At 43.7% G+C, this 18,130-nt stretch overlaps 1 protein-coding gene across 1 annotated transcript; it reads left to right on the top strand.

The window, feature by feature from the left end:
* The first annotated feature begins 10,118 nt into the window (after positions 1-10,118).
* LOC123064202 (uncharacterized) lies at positions 10,119-15,539 on the top strand. Its single transcript, XM_044487732.1, has 7 exons — positions 10,119-10,915; positions 12,010-12,252; positions 13,032-13,121; positions 13,698-13,847; positions 14,083-14,207; positions 14,909-15,038; positions 15,145-15,539. The coding sequence occupies exons 1-7, from the start codon at positions 10,268-10,270 to the stop codon at positions 15,268-15,270; spliced, it is 1,512 nt and encodes a 503-aa protein (XP_044343667.1). The 5' UTR covers positions 10,119-10,267; the 3' UTR covers positions 15,271-15,539.
* The last annotated feature ends 2,591 nt before the right edge of the window (positions 15,540-18,130 follow it).

The raw sequence follows: 18,130 nt of genomic DNA, 5'->3' as shown, positions 1-18,130 counted from the left end.
CACCACACCTAGTGCCATATAACCCACATGGGCCCTTAGAGATTTTTTCAGAAATTGCAATATGGACCTAGAGCCCATCTTAGATTTCAGCAGAAAGGGGCGGTGGAAGAGGTCGACGACGGGAAGAGGAAGAGGCCGGCGACGAGGAGAGGAGGGAGGCGGCGACGAGGAAAGGGAGTGGCCGGCCACGGAGAGGCGAGGCCGGTGAGGGAGAGGCGACGATGGAAGGGGATAAGGTGGCCGGCGAGGGAGAGCGAGCAAGCGAGCGGTGCGAGCGAGCGAGCGGATAAGGTGGAAGGGTAAATCTGGAAAGTGGAAAAGATTCATAGCGTTGCGGAATTTATACTGGGATTGCCCAGCGACAATTATTTCGAAACGGAGGGAGTAGAACTCATGGAGACCTCGACCCGCCGGACCATGGCAACTTCCTCCAGTCCCGCGTTTCGGCGCTTCTACTAGCTAGCTCCGTGCCGCGTACCAGACAGAATTTTCACCCAGACAGCTGGGCCCGTGGAGAAATCACCTATACGTGTGGTCAACAACATCGATGCTCTGTCCCCAGGAATCACCACAATATGTAACATGTCAGGCGTGCCGTCGGGTGAACACTAAACAAATACTGTATATGTGGAAGCAGATTGCTAGCGTGTGCCCTCATGTTCTAGAGAACATCTTGCCTTACCTGTGCTGATGTGGAAATGTGTATGTACGTACCTACAATTGGAAGAACTACAAAGTGTGGAATTTCTAGTGAAATTCATTGAACTGGAGCAAGGACTAATCTGGGTGCTCTTTGCCGCTCAAACCTGGGCACTCTCGAAGATGCATGTATCGGGTTGAATTTTGGACATAAGGTAGCTTGGCACACCCAGCTGATTTTTTTTCTAAATGTGTTTGTATTTGAGGCTGCGGTTTGAGCTATGAAAGGAAGAGAGCACAAGGGGGTTCTGCACATAATTCTGTTTTGATCTGAGATAAGCAAACGACATCCAGTTCAAACCAACATTTTTTGTGTGGGGCAATACAAACCTACATTGGTAGCCTAGGCTCTTAGCTCCAAGAGCAGACTACATTAGTATAGCCAGTTTTTTTGGAAACAGAATTCTCAGCTTATAACGTTCTGTGTTTGTGGTATCCGTGTTGTACTACTTGGTCTCAGGTTTTTGAGAAGCTAGGCATTTGAAGGAAATGGTTTGGCATATAAACATAGTGCTGACATGCATCTAGATCAAATGCAACTATATGTAATTATTATCGAACTGTTGCCTCTATGTTCAATTCATTGAAGAACGAATCTCTTGCATTTTAAAGATGTATATATGCATTATATTTTGAAATGGAGATCCAATATCTGTTCTCGACTTTTGGGATGTTTTTTCATCGTCAAGTAGTGGAACCCGCCCCAAAGAGCAAGTGGCAGGTGAGGATATTCCGATTGATGATACCAGGTTTCCAATTTCTACATAAATGAAAGCAAAACAGTAATGCAATAGGATAGACATCTCATGAATTGAACGCGGCCAAGGATATCCAAAACATATCAAATCATAGACATTTACTATTGAGCGTACATTTGATTTATGACTACATGTTATGTGTGTTCACTTTGATGATCGTAGTTGCCAGAGAAATAGAGATAGCGATGATGTACTATACTTGACTTGAGTAGGTTTCCACGGGTGATACATGGCCCACAAACTAATTTGATATTTCTTAGTTCGAAATGTGCATCAACCTCCTTGTCAACTTATGTTGGATTGCATTAATTGCTACAGTGTAAGTGGCTACATATAAAGCTTCTAACCGGTGTTGGATCGGTAGGGCAAGAGAAGAAGAACAATGCGACAAGCGTGAGTCGAGCCGCTGAGGGATAGAGGGATGCAAAGTATAAGCATCGGTGTAGGAGGTTTCGATGAAGTGTTGGCTATGCAGGATACCTATTCCAGTAGAAAACTCGAGAGACACATGCTGAATGAAGCCTCTTAGACATGAAAGCGGATCCTCGTCATGCACAATGCATGCCAGGTGCACCTTGTCTCCTGATCTGCATGCCCAACCTCTTAGAGTTCTCCTTTCTCATAAACTAGACTAGCTCTCACCGTGCCATTTCAAGCTCTTTTCTTGCATATGCTCTTACTATACTAGCACCTTCCTGTCCTATGTCCTTGTTATATTTGCTAGGGTGAAACGTGTGCTCGTCACGCGTTACTTCCCTTGAATGCAGTGGCGGAGCTTCATGGGGGCCAAGCTGGGCCATGCCCCCCCCTCAACTCACAAATTTTCTTTGTATATATTTCTTTGTAGTAGGCCTATTTTCCACTAAAAACAGCTGAAATAGTTATGTTTGCCCCTCCTCCAGCCCATTGCCCCCCATATATTCGGCTCAAGCTCCGCCACTGCTTGGATGTACCTGTGTTTGTTCCAGTTGTGGCAGCAGCGCTTTCCATTCGTGTTAAGCAATTGTAGCTGTACAAGTATATTAAGGAGACATTTTAAACTAACTAACTAAATCATATTGTAATGATTGTTTGATGTTAGGATTGACGGTAGACGACAACGACCATGAGGTCGAGGGCGTCGCACTTCGGGATTCATAGCTTGATTCCTCGCGCCGGAGAGCTCCTGGACACAGTTGCGACGAACGGTGTCTGATTGTGCTAGCGTGCGAGCTCGCGTGCATCAGCTACACGTCGCCGAAGCGAGCGGAGAGAGAGGAGAAAGGGAGGAGGGGGCCTAGGGCAACTTGGGAGACATCTTTATAGGGCTATGGGAGGACCTGGAGGCCATCCACGGCCATGGCAGTCGTGGATGTGTTGTGTGCGCCAAATCATGGTTCTGTCTCTTGGGGCGCTGCTATACCACGCTTCAAGCGAGACCGAGGGAAGGATCGCGTGAATGGAGGTGTGAGATGGGCAGGCCCAAGCACGCGGGTGGCCACAACCTCGTTTTTTTGTTTTTCTCTCTCTTTTTTACTTTCTTTTTTTCACTTTTGTTTATACTTCCAAATATTCGAAAAATGTATTACAAAAAACAATCTAGATAAAACATTTGAAAATGCTAACATAGCATTTGTAAAATGTTAAATGTGTATAGTAAAAATGTTTCTCATGTATAGAAAACATGTATACGAAACAAACACAATGTGTATGAAAAAAGTTGATCATGTATTAAAAAATGTTAATCAAGCATTTTAGACAAATTCCTTTTCTAAAAAAAGCATTTTAGACAAATGTTAATCATCTATTTAAAAAATATTAAATGTGTATAAAAATGTTCCTTGTATATACCAAAAATGTGGAACATGTACTAAAAAATGAACATAAAAACATAATTTTAGAAAAAATGTTGATCATGTATCAAAACATGTTAATCATATATTTAAAAAATGTTAACCATATATAAAAAATGTTCCTGATATATATAAAAAATGTACAATATATATGAAAAACTAGTCATCAAAGAAGAAAAAATTGAAAAAAATTGTTAATCATGTTTTTCAAATATGTTAAATGTGTACAAAAAATGTTCTTGGTGTATATAATATTTTTTTTGAATAAATTTAAGGGCAGGCCTGGCGTAGTGGTGAAGTCCTCTCCGCTTGTGCCAAGAGGTCCTCGATTCAAACCAGCCTCTCTGCATTGCACTTCGCACGGATAAATCTAGGTTCTTGTAATCCCTCCCTAGACCCCACCTTCTGTGGGAGCTTCTATGCACTGGGTCTGTCCTTTTGTCCTTTATGTATTAAAAAATTAAACATAAAAACATAAATTTTCTAAAATGTTGATCGTGTATAAAAATATAAATCATATATTTAAAAAATGTTAAACACGTATGAAGATTTGTTCTTGATATATACCGAAAATATACAGTGTGAATGAAAAAAGTAGTCAACATAAATTTTGAATTTTTTAATCATGTATTAAAAAAATGTTAAACATGTATAAACAAATGTTTTTGATGTATATGTAAAATATACAAGTCTGCATGAAAATGTAGATATATGTTGAAGAAAACACCCCAAACAAAAACAGTGAAAACCGAAGAAGCGAAAGAAAGATAGACCTCAAAAATGAGAAAACCCAAAGAAAACCATGAAAACCCATGAAGAAATGAAGAAAACCCAAGAAAAATAAAGCAAAACCGAAGAAAAATTAAAAAACCGAGGTAAACTAAGAAAGAAACAAATAAAACCGAATAAAATAGAAATAAATAAAATAAAACGGAGAAGGGAACATAAGAAAAATGGAGAAAAAAGAAGGAAAAAAAACCATAGCAACATGAGCCCTCACCTACGACACACCTACCCCCTCAACTGTTCTTCCCATAACAACATCAATATTATCCAAATTGGACGAGATGGGCGAATTATAAATGAAAGTAAATATTTTGATTCAACGCATTATGAATACTGACCGAGGGACTTATCGATGGGAGGTGGTTTCACTGCATTCCCGTGCCACACAAACCATATTTTGGGTTGTATTTGCCTATAGATGCTTGGTCCTAGGGCTCATACTTGGGCGAACAACTCCCTTAGGCATGCCACTCCCGGTTTCCTTGAGGGAGTTGCGCGACAACAAAAAGGAAGTCCACGGCATGCAGCCGTCCAAGACGAAGGAAACATTCAACTTCTTCAAAAGTAATAGACTAGCAGATTTGCATATTAGTAGATCCGATTTGGACATTCCATCCCGATCATCCACCCAAAAACTCGGCGCGTTGACATGCAACTCGTGAAACACATCAATGTGCTCCTGCGTTGTAATCTCATCGTGTATAATCACCACATTTTTAATTTTTTAAAGGAATAAGTATATTTTTCGTCCTCGAACTCTTTCGAGAGTATAGAAATCATCCATCAACTTAAAACCGGATAATTTTCATCCCTCAATTATCAAAACCGGATAGTTTTCGTCCCTCACGCCGCTTCGGGCGGTTCTCGCCCGCATGAACAGTAAACTGATAAACAGTAACTTTTTTAAAAAGCAAAAAAGTAAAAAAAAAACTGAAAATTTGCAGGATCAAAGTTCCTCGAATGCGCAAGGTGCATACAAATTTTCATATTGTTTGGACATTCCAGGTGCTCATGACAAATAAAAAATTGTAAATATGTACGTTGGTGAACAGTAAATTAAAAAATAGCAATTTTTTTTTATTTTTTGGCATCAAAGATACTTGGGTATGCAAGGTGCTTGCATATTTTCGTGCTGAAATGACATAAGAGGAGCTCTAGCAAAAAAACAAAAAAGTGCACTTTTTCAAAGTTTTTTCCCAGCCAATTTTTGTCTTTTTTTTGCCATGAGCTCCCACAATGTCCAAACACCATAAAATTTTGCAGGCACATTGAGCACCCGAGCATCTTGTATGCCAACAATTTTCATTTTTTTAATTTGTTTTCTATTTTTTGAAATTTACTGTTTAATGACGTACATATTTATGGTTTTTCCTTTGTCACGAGCTCCTGGAATGTCTAAATAGCACAAAAAATTTCACGCACCTTGCGCACCCGAGGAACTTTGATCCCACAAATTTTCAGATTTTTTTTTTGCTTTTTTGCCTTTTATTTTTTTTACTGTTCATGCAGGCGTAAACCGTCCGAAGCAGCATGAGGGATGAAAACTATCCGGTTTTGATAGTTAGGGGACAAAAACTATCCGGTTTTGATTTGAGGGACGATTTCTGAACTCTCGGAAGAGTTCGAGGACGAAAAATATACTATAGAGCTTAAAAAAAATGCCATTGGATATGACTATAGAGCTTGGAAAAAATACCACTGCAGAGCTTTATGAAAATTGCATAACATTTTCGAATCGGCAAGAATTGCAGTGGCATATACTATCTGCTCAATCCTGTAACTAATGGGCCTTTTTAGACGGGCTGGTAAACGTAGGCCTCAAACAGGGCAGAGAAGGCGGCGTCGATGCAGTTTAACACTGACATATTATATGCAGGACTTCAGTACGGCCATCTTACATGCGAAATTCCGCTGCCTCAAGAACTTAGAGATTGATTTTGACCATGAAGGACAGGGGGGCTTTTCTCCAGGCTATGATTATTTTTCTCTAGTTAATATTCTGGACGCTTGTCCTCTCCTGGAGACTTTTGTCTTATATGTAAGTCACTTCTTCCCCTCTAGCTTGCAACATCAGTATCCTACTATCTGAACATGTAACTCTAGGTTCACGTTGTTCCTCCACACAGGTATCACAGAGGAACGTAGAGCATGAATTGATACCTGAAGACTCGCTGTTGAGACGACATCACCATGGCAAAATCAAGGATGTGACCATCATAGGCTTCTGTGCTGCAAAGAGCATGGTCGAACTAACCTGCCATATTCTTGAGAATGCAGCATTACTTGAGTGTCTCACTTTGGACGCGGTATGTGATAATGGTGTTGAGGAGGATGATCGGTCTTGTGTCAACAAAAGTTACAAGTGCAGCCCTCAGATTGGCAAGCGGATGATTGCTCAAGCACACAAAGGCCTCTGGGCCATTGGAAGATATGTTGCGGACAAAGTTCCCTCCACCGTCAAGTTAAATGTCAAAAAGCTTTGCAAACGTTGCCATGCAATGGAATGATTGTGCCTGATGTTTCTCCGCTTGAGTGAATTTAATGTTGCATATATTATCGCTTTGTATTGTGTTAAGGCAACTCCAATGTGGATCATCAAACCGATGGCACCAACTATCCATGGATACATCTGAACTTGTTACGGGCGGGGGGTGCTGGCCATCCAACCATAGACACTAAATGTTCGAAACATTTGAATAGAGTGAGCATAAAAATGAATAAAATTGAACAAAGTTTGATATATTTATAAACAAACGGATGAAATTTAACATGTTGAAACTTAATTTAATCTAAACTAAACTATGTTAGATACTGGATAGATATAGGACGGTGAGCTTGTATACATGGCACTTTTGAGGCCATTGGACCTTTGTCATCGTCTGCGTTGTTACTCAAGTTGCCATTTGCCGCACCTTTCTCGTCATGGTTGCACTAGGGGGCAAAATGCCTGCCAGGCGCCGCAGCATCCCTGCTCGGCTGTCGCACGCTCGCTCTTGACAAGCTTGGCCGCCTTTGTCGCTTGGCGCGCTTGGGCTTCATAGGCCCTGCTTGGAGGAGCTGGTGGTTGAGGCGACACTGATGGCGGGAGCCTGACTCGGCGATGGTCTTGGACCGGTCGAGAGCCTAGGCCGACACGACTTGGCACTTCGTGAACGCCGCCCAGTGCTACGTGTTGCATTGCTCTCGATGCCCCGCCTTGGAGAGGCATTTGTTCGTGTCAAGGAAGACACACATTCAGCTTGGAGGTAGTACTCTACACACGATTGTGCCCAGGACGGTTGGGGGGAGGACTCCTCCTTCACAGTGGCAAATGAACGCCATCAATTGCGAACGAGGCGGGGAGGTCTGCTTCTCTTTCATGCGATATTCGAGTTGGATGTCGTGGCTACATGGTGGGGAGGTCGACTCCTCCTTTACACGACATCTAATTTGGAAGCCGCGGTTGTGTATAGGGGATGTCATTGTCAGACTGCAGTCGATCAACAACCACTAGAGCGCGATCTCCGTTTGCCGCTTGAACTCGTCGTCCATAGCAGCCACGGTGACGAGTAGGGGCGGCTTCTGCACCTTCGCATCGTCACAAGATCGGTTCTGACTTGACGTTGGACGAAGTTGTGGATGAGAGGAGCCGAAGACCGTGGGCGACGGTGCCAACTGGATCTGGGGCTATCCCGGATTCGGAGCCGCGCGCCGTCCACCCGTTGCAGGTGTCAGACTTCTTGCCCATTGTGACGGCCGGTGATGGAGGTGTGATGCTATGCGACGCGGCGGAGAGGAGAGGATGATAGGGCTAGCGTCTGCGGCCGATCGACTGTAAATAGCCTTGGGCACGCGAATTGATGAGGCATCAATGTGGTCAGGGAGCACTGGAGTAGGCTACTCGGCCACCGCGCCGCCATGAATGTGGGTTGATGGGCGACCCGTCAAGGCAGAGTGAATGCGTAGCACGAAATATTTTTTGAACGGGAGATGTGTTTTCGGTGGTATGGGATGTGGAAAAACTGCAAAAATACTTTGCAAACAAACGCACCCTTGATGATCAATTGGCCCCGAAAGCCGCGTCCTCATGATGCGGGTAAATATCAAGTACTCCCATCTTTGAGGTGCTCCTCATGCTCCAACTTCAAATAAATCAATTTTAAATGTTTAAAAAATTCTAGAAAAATATATGAATGTTTACAAGGAATGCGACTACAACTCCTAAAAATTCCAGGTCCAAGTTTTAAATGTACGTTGAGAAAAAAAGAGCGAAATCTTAGCGTGAATAGTGTCATAAAAAACAAAAGTAGCATTTGACACTATTCACGTTTGATTTGTCCTTTTTGTTTCTCAATGTACATTTCGGGTTTGGACCTGAATTTTTAGGAGGTGTAGTCACATTCCTTGTGAAAATTCACATTTATTTTCAGAATTTTCGAAACATTTTAAAATTGATGTTTTACATTTGAAGCATAGGGAGGTCGCGTAGAAAAAAATTACATCCATAATAAACTAGAAATAAATGCGTTTTGAGGACTCAAATCCTGCCCGCGTACTTTACATATGCATACTTGAACCAACTCAGCTAGCTAACCCACTGGGTGGAATAGAAAAGGAAAACTCGCTTTTATTCTGTACCTACTATTGAAACTCTTACCCTGATTGTTTCGTATGTTTTGTACGGGCTCGTGGGAAATTCTTTTTTTTTTCATCCGCCACCCTTCTCCCGATCACTTGCAATCCAAATCAAATTAGTATTCGCAAAAAAGTTGGGCATCCTCACAAAAAGTTTTATTTTTTGTGTCATTTAAAAAGCCTTCTACCTTTCAAAAAACATTATGTATTTTTTGGAATCATTGATGCATCTTAATATATTTGTGTAGTATTAAGAAAAGTGTTTGTGTATTAAAATAATGTTTATATCATTTAAAATATATTTACCCTTTTCTGAAAAATCATGTAATTCTAAAAAGTGTTCACGTGCTTAAAAATATATTCGTAATTTTAAAAATACGCATGCTCTTTAAAACAATCATGTGATTTAAAAAGTGTTCATGTTTAAAATAACATTCATGTGAGTTGGCATAAGGGCATGTTCAACGGGGACGCTAAGAGAGGGGCGCCAGGATTTGTTTCCTTGTCTAAGGGCAGTTAGGCCCTCCGATCCTAGCGTCATCTATGGCATCGATGCCAGAAAAGGCATCAGGCGCTTGTGATTTTTTCTATCGCACGAGACGAAGCGCTGAGTTCAGCCGCCGATGCTTTAGCGCATGTGATTACAGTCTAGCCTTGAAAAGGAAGGGGCGCTTGCATGCTTTTAATTTTCATCGTATTTAATGTATTTTCCTAAGCGCCTCTATAGGCGTCTTGCGTTGAAGATGTTCTAAGAGGGATGGTGTATGCAATAGCTCGAGAAGGACAGCTGTCACGCCTAGACTGACGAGATTAGTTTTAAAACTATTAGACATTCACTCATGAGGGAGTTCAGTGACAGATGTGAGTGCGGTAGCCTAGATCATCACCTTGGAATTGACCACCTTCAGACGCATTGTGATTAGGTGGATACCATGGCCATAGTCAGTGAAGACGGGAAGGAGGATAAACCACAACATGGATGAGACACTATGTTCAAATAAATAATTTGGACCTGCGAAGGGGTTCAAATAGATAACTTGGACCTGCGAAGGGGTCTTGGGTCGTGCTTATTATGCTAGGAGTATGCGATTTTTTTCCCGTTGCAACACACGGGCATATTTGCTAGTCTATATATCAATATAAAAAGACCTAAAAAGGAAGATTCAATTAATCTGGGCCATCAAATTATGTTAATCCAACGACCTAGACTGCTTCAATGTCGAGTGCTCAACACGTTTAGCGTACAGTTAATTTAATGCTAAAAAATACTAATCACATAATAACACAATACGCAAAATAATATTTTATTTAATATCCGTATGCACTTACGTAATATACTTGCACGGACACATTGATTGACGTTCAAACGGATGATGTAGTCTCACGCGAGGCCAAAGGGCAACGGATATCCACACGATAGCGCAGTCCCGGACAAGCAGTCTGCCGGGCCGCCACCACAGACTCGACTAGCCCGCCTGATCGCTTCGCCTCCACCACATTTCGCCGCGGCTCGAGCTAATCCGCTACGCCGGGGCGCGCCTCCGCTCTCCGCCCGGCGCCCCGTACCGCCATCCATCCATGGAGATCTCCCTGGACGCCGCGCTGCTGGGCGTGCAGCGGCACGGGCAGGACCTGGCCTACCGCCTCGCGCAGGGCGTCTCGGGCCTCCTCCTCCACCTCCACGTGCAGCCGCCGCAGCTCCCCTGGCCCGCCCCGCCGCTGTCGCTCAAGCTCATCCCCTTCGACATCGAGCTCCCCGCCGCCCCCTTCGCGGTGGGCGGGGGCGTCGACCTCCCGGCCGTGGCCGTCGCGTCGTTCGTCGAGATCGGCGGCCGGCTCGGGCAGGCCGGGTCCGACCTCGGCGCCTCCGTCGGCGGCGCCGTGCAGCAGCTGTCGCGGCAGATCCCCGTGCCGTTCCGCGCAGAGCGCGCGCGGCGCCGGAAGTGGGAGGGGGCCGCTGCGCCACCGACGACCGCGGCGGTGGACGAGGGGGAGGCGGGGCTCGCTGCGGAGAGGGCTGCCGAGGGCGGGGTGGCCTTGGAGGGTGTCGGGGAAGGAGGCTCTCTCGAGGAGGTGGCTGCGGCTGTGGCGGCGGCCACTGGGAGTGCCGCTGCCGCCAGTGCGGTCGGGGCCGGGGCTGAGGGTGCGGATGGGTCGGATGAAGAGGAAGACGGGTTCGGGTTCGAGTTCGAGATCGGCACTCTGGGGAAATTTATGAAGCCTCAGGTACCAATGTTGGATTTCCATTTCAATTGATATGTTTTCTGCTATCCCACGCACTTGTGTGATAGATATAATGCTTCAAAGTGAGATGATGTATCTTATGCATGTGGAAGCTTAGCTTATGCATGGATGATTTAGTTGTAGAATGGTGGCTATGTGCTTGTTGTGTAATTGGTTGTGTTCATTGTTGGAAATAATCAAGTCGTATCCCGTTAGGAATGATGTTGGTCAAGTCGGATTGCGCCACATTTGTGTCTTGTTTGTGTTCATTGTTGGTATAATCAATACTTAGCTATGTCCCTGCCAGGAGCTGTGTTGGTCTAATCTGATTGTGGCCTGTCTAGTCCTACCTGGCTATGTCCTAATTGACGTGTACGGAAGGCGAGTCTGTATACGAGAGTGTGTCGTGTAGCTTCATTGTGCATACATACACATCCAGGTTGCAATGTTGTATACTGTTTTGAGAAAGAAACAAGGAAAAAAAAAGAGAGGCACCTGTCTTTGGTGAAATATGCCTATCTTGTGTATGCGTGATTTGTTTGGCTGATTGATTCTGCCGCACAAAGTATTAATTAGGGGGAGATTGTTGGAATGATCAAGACTTAGTCGTGTCTGGTTTGGTCCTACCTACATGTTAGTTGACATGTACGACTTGGACAAGGTGAGTCCGTGGAGTGTGTGCGAGTGTGAGTCATCTAGCTTGATCGTTTACATATGCACATGCAGCTTATAATCTTGTGTAAGATTTGTCAGAAGGAAACAACAAAAAAAAGGAGACACAAGAGATGTCTTGGCGAAATATCCCAGTTGTGTGTATCTGTTATTTGTTTGTGTGATTGACTGCTGGGGCTAAAAGCTAACACTCTTAAATTTCAATATGATATACTGTTTGTGGCTATTTGTTTGTCATTTAGTAGTACACATGTACTTCAGATATCCTTTTCGTATGCCAAAGGTTATATACCCTTCTTTTTTTCTGCAGATTTATGATGGGTTTTTGTACAGGTTTAGAGTGTAATTATACTGGGTCTGCGATGCTGAAACACATTCAATATGCTCAAGTACACATCATAACACCTGTAATGATGATGATGCAGGGGACTGTAAATGTCTCAGCAATGTACAATACAAGGCACCATACTGTTGATAGTTCAGTTGTTGCACGTGGAGACTTTTGGAGGTTAGAATCATCACGAGGTGGTTCAAATAATGGAAATGACAATGCACCTGGTTTCCTTATTCAGTTGGGTCCCTTACTTTTTGTGCGAGACTCTACAACACTTCTTTTGCCTATTAATCTGTCAAAGCAACACCTCATTTGGTATGCTTATGATCACAAGGTACTTCTCTTATTCTTGATATATGAATGAATCTGTGCATGTTCATTAGTTTTTATTTATTTTATCGTTCAGATAATTGACGAGAACAGTGTATTTGTTGCCTTTTCTTATGAATGATAATCTCTAAAGCTTTATATACTCCCTCCGTCCCACAATATAAGAACATTTTTGACACTATACTAGTGTAAAAAACGTTCTTATATTATGGGACGGAGGGAGTACATTGCATTGTATATTGGTTAAATGTGAAATATACTACAAGAGTGCAAATATTATGCATAGCATCTACTTGAAACTAAAACCAGTTTTTTATTCTAGTTGATTGGTCATGTAATCATCAAGTAATAGTATATAATTATGGAATGCTCATCTTGCTCTGCATCAATTCTTGGTGATTCTGCTCTGTTAGCTAGTCTGATTTAGGATTGTTCTGTGGAAGCTTGCAGTTATAATGCCCTCTCCTAGCTAGTCTGATTTAAGATGTGAAAATGTTGGTTCTAAAATGCATGACCATATTTCTCTATCCAGATCCATAAAAGTGATTTAGATGCTGAATTCAGCTCTAGCAGAGTCAGTTAATTAGTTATGCATTAGAAATATTCTCCATATTTGTAAGCATGTATTTTGCATACTTATTTCTGCTAAATTTTCTAACACGTTAAGTACTTGCTATAGCTATCACCATCTTCTGGAATTGTGCCCATTCAAGCTCTTTGTGTGCATGTATTGACCTATATTTTACTACTTGCACGTACTAAATACTTATTCATTTCTTGTAGAATGGAGTGCATTCCTTATGTCCAGTTATCTGGTCAAAACAGAAAAAATGGTTGTTGATGTCCATGATGTGCCTCAACCCGGTAGCTTGTGTAAGTAGACATGTTGGTTGCTCTTACCTTGCCCTTTTGCCCTCCGCTTTCAGTTACTCCCTCCGATCTAAAATAAGTGTTGTGGTTTTAGTTCAAATGTGTTTTTCCTAGTATCTATCCAGTGTCAGCTGTATTCCAATTTTATTGACCAAAGTTTGCGGATCATCAGTCTGTGTACTAAGTTGCCGGATAGTTTAGTTAGCTGTACAAATGCTTAGCTTGCTTCCCCCCTGTATTTTGCCATCATGTGGTGCATGTGTCTATGAAGGTATTGTTCCGCTAGGCCTTGTCATTAACATTTTTTCTACTATCAACCTTGCCATTAACTTTGTATGAGTTTTATAAGGAAATAAAAAACAATGGAACTTGTCCATGCTTAGTGCAATCATCTAACCTTCTAATTTACTGGAGCCATGTAAACCTAAAAGGAATGCGTCAATTTTTCGCATGACTGTTTGTTTGTGGATGTACATTGATAGGCAACTGTATAGCTGGCAAATTTATCAAAGGCTATCATCCTACTGATGAGTACTTGTTACCGTCTTATCATCTTCCCTTGGTTGTTCTTTGTTGCAGGCCTTCATGGATGTGGAATTCTCAAATGGGCAATTTAGATATGTTGCTGGTGAGGGGATAACAGCAAGTGGTTTTCTCCCATTATTTGGTGGATTGCTTCAAGCCCATGGAAAAATTCCTGGAGAAACCAAACTGAGCTTCTCCTTCAAGGTTGGTCAATGCTAGCTATGTAACTGCACAATTTTTTTTATGTTTGTAAATTCTTACAGAAACAGTTTGAACTGTGCAGATTGTCAAGAACTATTCTATTATGAAACAACAATAACATGCACTACACATGCTATTTTTTGTATTTGTTTCAAAGTTACATTACTCTTATTTTCTTGGGGTGTGTTCCTAATTCTTTCACTTGTCCTTTTATTTGTTAATTTTTTCCCCATTGAAGAGCTCGCAAGGTACATGGTTTACCCCTACATATCAATGGCCTGACAATTCTCTGTCATTTGGAGTCGCCCACGCGGTAGCATGGAAAAAGTCTGGCCTTATGATGAGACCGAGCACCCAAGTCAGGTAGTTTCTTGGCTCATAGCCGTAACTGGTTTCTCGGCTCAGTAAAAGGTGGATTGGTCTTACTTGGTAAAAGGCTGGATTGCTGTTAGTCACAGTTCAAAATAGTCATTGTGTAGTATTTGTTGGGTAGGTGTCCTTACTGATATGATATCAAAAGTACTGGTAAATATATTATCTGGGTTGGTTTGAAAATGGCAACAGCCATTGTGTGGGATGTTTACCCATAGTTAATGCCAGATTAGCAAACGTCATTGACGAAACAGTGTCCAAATATGCCAAATTCAGATCATGCTCCATGCTTCACTAAGTATATCATACTTGCATTTTTGTGTTCATTAGTTGGCATATGGCAGTCCATATTGCTTGAGGTCGTTTTCTGTTTCTGCCAACAGAAGAAAATAATGGTAGCTGGTTACTACTTCAGCTTCTTCCCTACTACTCCCTCCGTTCCCAAATATTTGTCTTTCTAGACATTTCAAATGGATACAACATACGGATGTATGTAGACATATCTTAGAGTGCAGATTAACTCATTTTGCTTCGTATGTAGTCACTTGAAATGTTTAGAAAGACAAATATTTAGCAACGGAGGGAGTAGCTATTTATGTTGATAAGTTGTATTGCAGGTTTTAATTTTTTTTTGTTTGCACAATCTGCTCCCAACCTATGAATAATCTCATCCATGGAACCACCTGCACCAGTGTTTGCCCCACTCTTGGAGGAAGTGATCCGGGCATACGGGCGGAGATTGTCCATTCATTGAAGGAAGAGATCGGTGTGTCGTGCGGCTTCTCATGCTCGAGACATCCTTCGGCTTTCACATCTCTTTCTGTAAGCCCTCAATTAGTTGTCATTATGCGAGGGTTTCTTCCTTATCGAAGCGCGTTTACTGCAAAGCATGAACTGACGCCCTTGTAATTATCGTGTGCTATGGCAGATTGGGCGGTCCAAGTTGAACGGTGAAGTTGGCAGTTCTGGGGTAGTAGTCACCATGGAGAAACCCCTCGACAACATGGGACCTCCATCTTTATCTGTTCAACTCAACGGAGGTCTCGAGTTCTGACGCTGCCTATTGCCCGTCTGTACATATAGATCGTAAGTAGGATAGTATACGATGTACGTAGATATTGTAGGATGTTCATGTAGTATAAGGCGTACACTTCTGGGTACCCATTTTATTATTCTGGAGGTAGCTTCTCATCCCGTGAAGCATATATGTAGTGGGGGTGTTCTGAATCTCTGTCTGGCATTGTACCCGACGCATTTCAGTTTGAAACAGATTTTCTTTTGAAACCCAGTAGGAACGTAATCTTAAAAGAAATTATTAGATCAGTTTGTTGTTAGTCTGTTGTTGAGACACAGCCACACTTCACATGCCCTGGAGTTGATGGGGCAGAGACGCACGCTCTCGCTTGATATGTATAGTGGAACCCGCGAATGATTCCAGTTAAGCTCCCGTGTGGAGAATTGCAGTTAAAGAGCACCTTTATTTTTCTTCTCTGAAATGGCGGCAAGTACTCCTTCCGTTTCAAATTACTCGTCGCAGAAATGAATGTATCTAAAACTAAAATACATTTAGATACATCCATACCCGTGACAAGTAATTTGGAACGAAGGAAGTAGTAGTCTAGCTTTATTCCATGTTTTGTTGAAGCGACGGGCAACCTCGCAAATACGAACTTTGTATAAGACGTTTCTAAGAGTCTATGATAGTGCCAAAATGCGTCTTATATTAAGTTACGGAGGGAGCATATAACTCTGCTCCATGTCACGTGGAAAAATCTATACGTAGGCGGAAGTGGTTTGCAGCAACTGCATCGCATCGATGCGTGCCAGTTTGAACCAAAATTTCTTACTACGGAACACAGTACGAACATGATCTTAACAGAAATCATCAGATCAGTTTGTTGTTGAGGCCACAGCCATGCACACCCTGTTGACGTGCAATGCAGCTGACATTGACGTGACAGGAGAGATAATACGACACTGGAGCTCTTTTCCAAGCGCGTCGATTAAGGTTCCAGCCAGCTGTTTACATTATTTTCGGCCGGCTGTACGTACTCAGATACACAATGACAAACCGTCCCCATCATTTTCGTACGCCGCATATGAAAGCGAGGAGCTCATCAAGTCGACGAGCGGACAAAAATGCGGCGCAGGCAAAATGGGAAGCTTCTCCGGTGTAGAACAGAAAGAACCATGGCTACTTGGCTAGTGCCCGGCGCCGGGGCTCGGCACGGACCCCATGGACCTCGCGGCCCTCGAGAACCCCCTCGCCGCCGCCGCCTCGCCGCCTTGGAGGTGGATCACGGCGGCCCTGCCGCCCTGTCGTTCCTCCCCCGCCGTCGGCAGGTTACGCCCTTCGCACGGCGCGCATCGGAGCAGCACCAGCAGCAGCACGGCGAGGAACAACGCCCGCGCGGGCTGTAGACGCGGCGGCGGCCTCCTGTTGCTGCTGCTGCGCGTCGGCGAAGGCGAAGCCATGCCGGAGCCGCGGGACGACGCGACGCTGCTCGACCGACGATCCGCTCCTGTGGGTGCTCTGGGCCGGAACGGGATGAGCTCAGGGAAGAAGAAATGGAACTGCTGGTGCTTGGCTCTTGGCTGGCTGCCTGCTTTGGCAAAATGCGCGAGCTGGCGATGGGGCAGAGGCAGGCGTCTCCGGCTCTGTATATACAGCGCCTCTGTGCACGTGGACGATTGGGATTTGCTCGTGGAGAATTCTTTTTCTTTTCTTTTGAGCAGCCGCTGAGAATTCTTCCTGACCGACTGCCGGCCAAGTTAAGTCTAGTTCCGCGTGTTCATTCTTTTTTCTCACGAAAAGGAAGTCAGCGGCCGCTTCTCATTTTGAAAAGTACTCCCTCCCCCCGCAGTTTTTTCTTATAAAGAGGTTAGACCCCCGGCCTCTGCATCTGGACGATGCATGTGATTATTTTATTATCTGTCCCGCCCACAGTATAAGTCGTTTAGTTTGTAAAAACGTTTTATATTATAACACGAAGGGAGTAATTTACATCAGATCAGCTCATGGACGATTGGATGGAGAAGGAGTAATGCGTGAAATCAAGGGTCAACCAGTGATCTGTTTGCATTGCTTTTTCAGTCGGCTCCAAGCCTCCAACTGATTAGTATGTGCGCCAAGAGTTTCGAGAGAGCTACATTTCGCAGCAGGTTAGAAAAAAATATATCCAAAAAAAAGTAAGAAGCCCGGTCAGGCTGCCAAGTGCCAACTCTGTTTTTTTAGTCTAAGTGCCAACTCTGTTAGAGCAACTCTAGCAGACCCCGCAAAACGCCCCGGCCCGTAAAATAACTGCCAAATTGCGGGTCGGGGCCAGAAAATCTGCACGAGCAGACCCCGCATCCCGCCCCGGCCCGTAAATTTTTTTACGGGGCGCGGCAAATCTTCTCCCCTAATCTTTATCTTCACGAGTTGGGAGGCCGACCTGAGCTCAACCCCTATCCCGTGCGAGATTTGGCGGGAGGGACATTTTCGCGCCGCCATTTGATACGTCTTCGTCGTATCTATTTTTTCAAACACTTTTGCCCTTGTTTTGGACTCTAACTTGTATGATTTGAATGGAACTAACCCGGACTGACGCTGTTTTCAGCAGAATTACCATGATGTTGTTTTATGTGCAGAAAACAAATATTCTTGGAATGACCTGAAACTCCACGGGAGGTCTTAGAAAAAATAATAAAAAATCCTCGCCAAATATGAAGACCAGGGGGCCCACACCCTTCTCGCGAGGGTGGGGGGCGCCCCCCTAGGGCGCCCCTACCTCGTGGGCCCCTGTTACGTCTCCGACTCCAACTCCACCTCCATATATTGAGTTTCAATGAGAAAAAAATCAGAGAGAAGAAATCATCGCGTTTTACGATACGGAGCCGCCGCCAAGCCCTAAAACCTCTCGGGAGGGCTGATC

Source organism: Triticum aestivum, chromosome 1A (genome assembly GCF_018294505.1).
Source record: "Triticum aestivum cultivar Chinese Spring chromosome 1A, IWGSC CS RefSeq v2.1, whole genome shotgun sequence".
Lineage (NCBI taxonomy): Eukaryota > Viridiplantae > Streptophyta > Magnoliopsida > Poales > Poaceae > Triticum > Triticum aestivum.
Note: the sequence above shows the minus strand (reverse complement) of the source record. Positions and strands in the feature narration are given on the sequence as shown.